A 7,500-nucleotide genomic window follows, 5' to 3' on the forward strand; every position below is an offset into this window, starting at 1 on the left:
TGTCTGTCATTGTTTCAGTCTGTCATTGTTTCTGTCTGTCTGTCATTGTTTCAGTCTGTCATTGTTTCTGTCTGTCATTGTTTCTGTCTGTCATTGTTTCTGTCTGTCTGTCATTGTTTCTGTCTCATTGTTTCTGTCTCATTGTTTCTGTCTGTCTGTCATTGTTTCTGTCTGTCTGTCATTGTTTCTGTCTGTCTGTCATTGTTTCTGTCTGTCTGTCATTGTTTCAGTCTGTCATTGTTTCTGTCTGTCTGTCATTGTTTCTGTCTGTCATTGTTTCTGTCTGTCTGTCATTGTTTCTGTTTGTCTGTTATTGTTTCTGTCTGTCATTGTTTCTGTCTCATTGTTTCTGTCTGTCTGTCATTGTTTCTGTCTGTCTGTCATTGTTTCTGTCTGTCATTGTTTCTGTCTGTCTGTCATTGTTTCTGTCTGTCTGTCATTGTTTCTGTCTGTCATTGTTTCTGTCTGTCTGTTATTGTTTCTGTCTGTCTGTCATTGTTTCTGTCTGTCATTGTTTCTGTCTCATTGTTTCTGTCTGTCTGTCATTGTTTCTGTCAGTCATTGTTTCTGTCTGTCTGTCTGTCATTGTTTCTGTCTGTCTGTCTGTCATTGTTTCTGTCTGTCTGTCATTGTTTCTGTCTGTCTGTCATTGTTTCTGTCTCATTGTTTCTGTCTGTCTGTCATTGTTTCTGTCTGTCATTGTTTCTGTCTGTCTGTCAGTCATTGTTTCTGTCTGTCATTGTTTCTGTCTGTCTGTCATTGTTTCTGTCTCATTGTTTCTGTCTCATTGTTTCTGTCTCATTGTTTCTGTCTGTCATTGTTTCTGTCTGTCTGTCATTGTTTCTGTCTGTCTGTCAGTCATTGTTTCTGTCTGTCTGTCAGTCATTGTTTCTGTCTGTCATTGTTTCTGTTTGTCTGTCATTGTTTCTGTCTGTCTGTCATTGTTTCTGTCTGTCATTGTTTCTGTCTGTCTGTCATTGTTTCTGTCTGTATGTCATTGTTTCTGTCTGTCATTGTTTCTGTCTGTCTGTCATTGTTTCTGTCTCATTGTTTCTGTCTCATTGTTTCTGTCTGTCATTGTTTCTGTCTGTCTGTCATTGTTTCTGTCTCATTGTTTCTGTCTGTCATTGTTTCTGTCTGTCTGTTATTGTTTCAGTCTGTCATTGTTTCTGTCTGTCATTGTTTCTGTCTGTCATTGTTTCTGTTTGTCTGTTATTGTTTCTGTCTGTCATTGTTTCTGTTGTCATTGTTTCTGTCTGTCATTGTTTCTGTCTGTCTGTCTGTCATTGTTTCTGTCTCATTGTTTCTGTCTGTCTGTCATTGTTTCTGTCTGTCATTGTTTCTGTCTGTCTGTTATTGTTTCTGTCTGTCTGTCATTGTTTCTGTCTCATTGTTTCTGTCTGTCTGTCATTGTTTCTGTCTGTCATTGTTTCTGTCTGTCTGTCTGTCATTGTTTCTGTCTGTCTGTCTGTCATTGTTTCTGTCTGTCTGTCAGTCATTGTTTCTGTCTGTCTGTCATTGTTTCTGTCTCATTGTTTCTGTCTGTCTGTCTGTCTGTCAGTCATTGTTTCTGTCTGTCATTGTGTCTGTCTGTCATTGTTTCTGTCTCATTGTTTCTGTCTCATTGTTTCTGTCTCATTGTTTCTGTCTGTCATTGTTTCTGTCTGTCTGTCATTGTTTCTGTCTGTCTGTCAGTCATTGTTTCTGTCTGTCATTGTTTCTGTTTGTCTGTCATTGTTTCTGTCTGTCTGTCATTGTTTCTGTCTGTCATTGTTTCTGTCTGTCATTGTTTCTGTCTGTCTGTCATTGTTTCTGTCTCATTGTTTCTGTCTCATTGTTTCTGTCTGTCATTGTTTCTGTCTGTCTGTCTGTCATTGTTTCTGTCTCATTGTTTCTGTCTGTGTGTCATTGTTTCTGTGTGTCATTGTTTCTGTCTGTCTGTCATTGTTTCAGTCTGTCATTGTTTCTGTCTGTCATTGTTTCTGTCTGTCATTGTTTCTGTCTGTCATTGTTTCTGTCTGTCTGTCATTGTTTCTGTTTGTCTGTTATTGTTTCTGTCTGTTATTGTTTCTGTCTGTCATTGTTTCTGTTGTCATTGTTTCTGTCTGTCATTGTTTCTGTCTGTCTGTCATTGTTTCTGTCTGTCAGTCATTGTTTCTGTCTGTCTGTCATTGTTTCTGTCTGTCATTGTTTCTGTCTGTCTGTCATTGTTTCTGTCTGTCATTGTTTCTGTCTGTCTGTCATTGGTTCTGTCTGTCTGTCAGTCATTGTTTCTGTCTGTCATTGTTTCTGTCTGTCTGTCATTGTTTCTGTATGTCTGTCATTGTTTCTGTCTGTCTGTTATTGTTTCTGTCTCATTGTTTCTGTCTGTCATTGTTTCTGTCTGTCAGTCATTGTTTCTGTCTGTCTGTCTGTCTGTCATTGTTTCTGTCTGTCTGTCAGTCATTGTTTCTGTCTGTCTGTCATTGTTTCTGTCTGTCATTGTTTCTGTCTCATTGTTTCTGTCTGTCAGTCATTGTTTCTGTCTGTCTGTCATTGTTTCTGTCTGTCTGTCATTGTTTCTGTCTCATTGTTTCTGTCTCATTGTTTCTGTCTGTCATTGTTTCTGTCGGTCTGTCATTGTTTCTGTCGGTCTGGCATTGTTTCTGTCTGTCATTGTTTCTGTTTGTCTGTCATTGTTTCTGTCTGTCTGTCATTGTTTCTGTCTGTCATTGTTTCTGTCGTCATTGTTTCTGTCTGTCATTGTTTCTGTCTGTCATTGTTTCTGTCTCATTGTTTCTGTCTGTCTGTCATTGTTTCTGTTGTCATTGTTTCTGTTGTCATTGTTTCTGTCTGTCATTGTTTCTGTCTCATTGTTTCTGTCTGTCTGTCATTGTTTCTGTCTGTCTGTCAGTCATTGTTTCTGTCTGTCATTGTTTCTGTCAGTCATTGTTTCTGTCTGTTATTGTTTCTGTCTGTCTGTCATTGTTTCTGTCTGTTATTGTTTCTGTCTGTCATTGTTTCTGTCTCATTGTTTCTGTCTGTCATTGTTTCTGTCTGTCTGTCAGTCATTGTTTCTGTCTGTCATTGTTTCTGTCTGTCTGTCATTGTTTCTGTCTGTCTGTCATTGTTTCTGTCTGTCATTGTTTCTGTCTGTCATTGTTTCTGTCTGTCTCAATGGCGTTTGATGTTCTGACGTTTGGGACTTCCATAACGAGAAGAAAGCAGAACTATTGGTTATTTCAGATAAGCCACGCCCCCTTTCTGCTGTGAAAAAGCGAATGACCCAAATGACCCACAAAGTGGAGCAAAGAGAGTAAACTCACACAGGAAAGTGTTTCTGAGTGTTTGGTGTGACCGTATCTTTATAAAGGGTTACGCTGGTTCACATCACACCTGGATCAAAAGACCAGCATCCTTCACTTTGAACTCATTTTGGCTTGTGTACTTTATGTTTGTGTACTTCATGTTTGTGTACTTTATGTTTGTGTACTTCATGTTTGTGTACTTCATGTTTAGTATATTTTTGAGTAAGTGATTTGCTGGGAATGGAACATTTGTATATCATTTAATATTCTCTTTGTGATTCAGGGACTCGGTGGTGTTGATCCTGTCTCCCCCTCTGGCAGACAGACAGGTTGTCTTGTCTACAGAGCAACTCCTCTCTGGTCAGCGGGAGGCGGAGTCCACGGAGGAGGCGGGCCTTGTGACGTGGAGCGACGTGGAAGGGGAGGAGCTTAGCCAAGGAATCCGCCTCAAAATACAACACCCCAAAGTGAGAAAACCCACCTGATTGATTACAGATCCACAACCTATACCTGAACTATGTCTACCTGAACTACCTGATCAATGCCTACCTGATCAATGCCTACCTGAGCTGTCTACCTGATCAATGTCTACCTGATATGTCTACCTGATCTACTTGATCAATGCCTACCTGATCAATGCCTACCTGATCAATGCCTACCTGATCTGTCTACCTGATCTGTCTACCTGATCTGTCTCCCTGATCTACCTGATCTATGTCTACCTGATCTATGTCTACCTGATCTATCTACCTGATCTATGTCTACCTGATCTACCTGATCTATGCCTACCTGATCTATGCCTACCTGATCTACCTGATCTATGCCTACCTGATCTATGCCTACCTGATCTATGTCTACCTGCTCTACCTGAACGAACTGACGGTTTGCGTCCCTCAGGCGGTCCACCAGGTGACGTGGCACGCTAAAGGAGATTACCTGGCGTCGGTAATGCCCGATCACTCCAGCCACCTGCAGGTGTTCATCCACCAGGTGAGCCGGAGGCGCAGTCAGAACCCCTTCAGGAAGAACAAAGGTCTGGTCCAGTGCGTATCCTTCCACCCGGTCAGGCCCTACTTCTTCGTGGGGACGCAGCGCTCGGTTCGCATCTACAACCTGGTGAAGCAGGAAATGACCAAAAAACTACAGGCCAACTCCAAGTGGATCTCCAGCATGGCCGTCCACCCCGGGGGTAAATAGACCCACCACCACACTGGTTTACCACCACACCCGGGTTTACCACCACACCCGGGTTTACCACCACACTGGTTTACCACCACACCTGGGTTTACCACCACACCTGGGTTTACACCTTCAGGTCCTGGGAGGTTGAGGATCCCAGAGTCTGAAGATCTCCACAGACACAGTGCCGTTGTGTAATCATGTGACCTCACTGAGCTTCTGTCTAACTTGTGGGCGTGTCTTTAGGGGATCATGTGATCTGTGGGAGTTACGACTGCCGGCTGAGCTGGTTCGACCTCGACCTCTCAACCAAACCTTACAAGATGTTACGGTGCGTAGCTGTCACTCATCTGCTGAATGACTCGTCAATAGATCAACTTGTGTGATGTGGTGTTCACTTCCTGTCTGCAGACACCATAAGAAGGCCGTGAGGGCCGTTGCCTACCATCGGCTCTACCCGCTGTTCGCCTCGGCATCAGACGACGGATCCGTCATCGTCTGTCACGGGACCGTTTACAGGTAATGCAGCGTAACACACAGTGTTAGACAAGAATACACACACTGATACACACTGACTCTCTGTGTGTGTGTGTGTGTGTGTGTGTGTGTGTGTGTGTGTGTGTGTGTGTGTGTGTGTGTGTGTGTGTGTGTTTGTAATAATAATGCATTTCATTTTTATCGCACTCTTCCTTCAAAAAATCCGAGTGCCACACATATAGTAAAAACAAATAAAACCAATTTAAAACATAGATAAAGCAACCCATAAAAATAAGAATGTAATAGCTGCCAATAAATTAACTCAAGGTAAAAAATGCCTTCCTGAATAACAAGGTTTTTAGGCCAGTCTTAAAAGAGTTCGGTGTCTGAGTTTCCCTCAGGTGGTCAGGAGACCGTTCCACAAGCGTGGCGCCGCCGAGCAAAAGGCCCGGTCGCCCATGGTGGAGCTTGGTGTTGGGGACCCGAAGGAGCGAGCGGCCCGTGGATCTCAGACATGAAAATCCCTCACCTTTCGGCGAAATTCGCCGTTTTGAAACCAAAACATGTCATCCACGTGAATCACGTAGATCCGAAGAGTTTTTGTTTTTGGGAGGGGGGGTCAACTGTCCGCCGTTTCTGAGATTGGAGTGGGACACGGAAAAAAAACTGAGTTTGTGATCCTCTTAGCAATAGAAGATCTTTAACGTTGCGAGTCTTGGCCAATCAGCGTTAAGATGTCTACAGCGGCTTCATTTCCCTCCCACCAGTTTAATAATAGCAAACTAGTCAGCCTGCTAACACGTTAGCTAACGTTGTTGGAGAGACAGCAAGTGAGATTACTGGCAGCGGAGAGTCCGTGGCAGTGTGTGACGTCAGCCAGGAGAGCGGAGAGTCAGCGGCTCTGCAGTTCTACCTACGACACCTGACTACATATAAGTTCTACTTACGACACCTCACTACATATAAGTTCTACTACCGACACCTGACTACATATAAGTTCTACTACGACACCTGACTACATATAAGTTCTACCTACGACACCTCACTACATATAAGTTCTACTTACGACACCTCACTACATATAAGTTCTACTACCGACACCTGACTACATATAAGTTCTACTTACGACACCTCACTACATATAAGTTCTACCTACGACACCTGACTACATATAAGTTCTACCTACGACACCTGACTACATATAAGTTCTACCTACGACACCTCACTACATATAAGTTCTACTTACGACACCTCACTACATATAAGTTCTACTACCGACACCTGACTACATATAAGTTCTACTTACGACACCTCACTACATATAAGTTCTACTACCGACACCTGACTACATATAAGTTCTACCTACGACACCTGACTACATATAAGTTCTACTTACGACACCTCACTACATATAAGTTCTACTACCGACACCTGACTACATATAAGTTCTACCTACGACACCTCGCTACATATAAGTTCTACCTACGACACCTCGCTACATATAAGTTCTACCTACCGACACCTCACTACATATAAGTTCTACTACCGACACCTCGCTACATATAAGTTCTACTACCGACACCTCGCTACATATAAGTTCTACCTACGACACCTGACTACATATAAGTTCTACTACCGACACCTCGCTACATATAAGTTCTACCTACGACACCTCACTACATATAAGTTCTACCTACGACACCTCGCTACATATAAGTTCTACCTACGACACCTCGCTACATATAAGTTCTACCTACGACACCTCGCTACATATAAGTTCTACCTACGACACCTCGCTACATATAAGTTCTACCTACGACACCTCGCTACATATAAGTTCTACTACCGACACCTGACTACATATAAGTTCTACTACCGACACCTCGCTACATATAAGTTCTACCTACGACACCTGACTACATATAAGTTCTACTACCGACACCTCGCTACATATAAGTTCTACCTACGACACCTCACTACATATAAGTTCTACCTACGACACCTCGCTACATATAAGTTCTACCTACGACACCTCGCTACATATAAGTTCTACCTACGACACCTCGCTACATATAAGTTCTACCTACGACACCTCGCTACATATAAGTTCTACCTACGACACCTCGCTACATATAAGTTCTACTTACGACACCTCGCTACATATAAGTTCTACCTACGACACCTCGCTACATATAAGTTCTACCTACGACACCTCGCTACATATAAGTTCTACTACCGACACCTGACTACATATAAGTTCTACTACCGACACCTCGCTACATATAAGTTCTACCTACGACACCTGACTACATATAAGTTCTACTACCGACACCTCGCTACATATAAGTTCTACCTACGACACCTCACTACATATAAGTTCTACCTACGACACCTCGCTACATATAAGTTCTACCTACGACACCTCGCTACATATAAGTTCTACCTACGACACCTCGCTACATATAAGTTCTACCTACGACACCTGACTACATATAAGTTCTACTTACGACACCTCACTACATATAAGTTCTACTACCGACACCTGACTACATATAAG

General features: G+C 42.6%; 1 protein-coding gene across 1 annotated transcript in view; it reads left to right on the top strand.

Annotated features, from left to right (window-relative positions):
- bop1 (BOP1 ribosomal biogenesis factor) overlaps window positions 1-7,500 on the top strand; it is a gene marked incomplete at its 5' end in the record, with an annotated part of 21,626 nt that overhangs the window by 7,589 nt on the left and 6,537 nt on the right. The window contains 4 exons of the mRNA XM_079231476.1: window positions 3,571-3,754; window positions 4,185-4,476; window positions 4,713-4,797; window positions 4,878-4,985. Coding sequence (XP_079087602.1) covers window positions 3,571-3,754; window positions 4,185-4,476; window positions 4,713-4,797; window positions 4,878-4,985 — 669 coding nt within the window. The remainder of the gene's footprint in view (window positions 1-3,570; window positions 3,755-4,184; window positions 4,477-4,712; window positions 4,798-4,877; window positions 4,986-7,500) is intronic.

The sequence above is a fragment of the Taurulus bubalis genome (assembly GCF_910589615.1).
Source record: "Taurulus bubalis genome assembly, chromosome: 16".
Classification (NCBI taxonomy): domain Eukaryota; kingdom Metazoa; phylum Chordata; class Actinopteri; order Perciformes; family Cottidae; genus Taurulus; species Taurulus bubalis.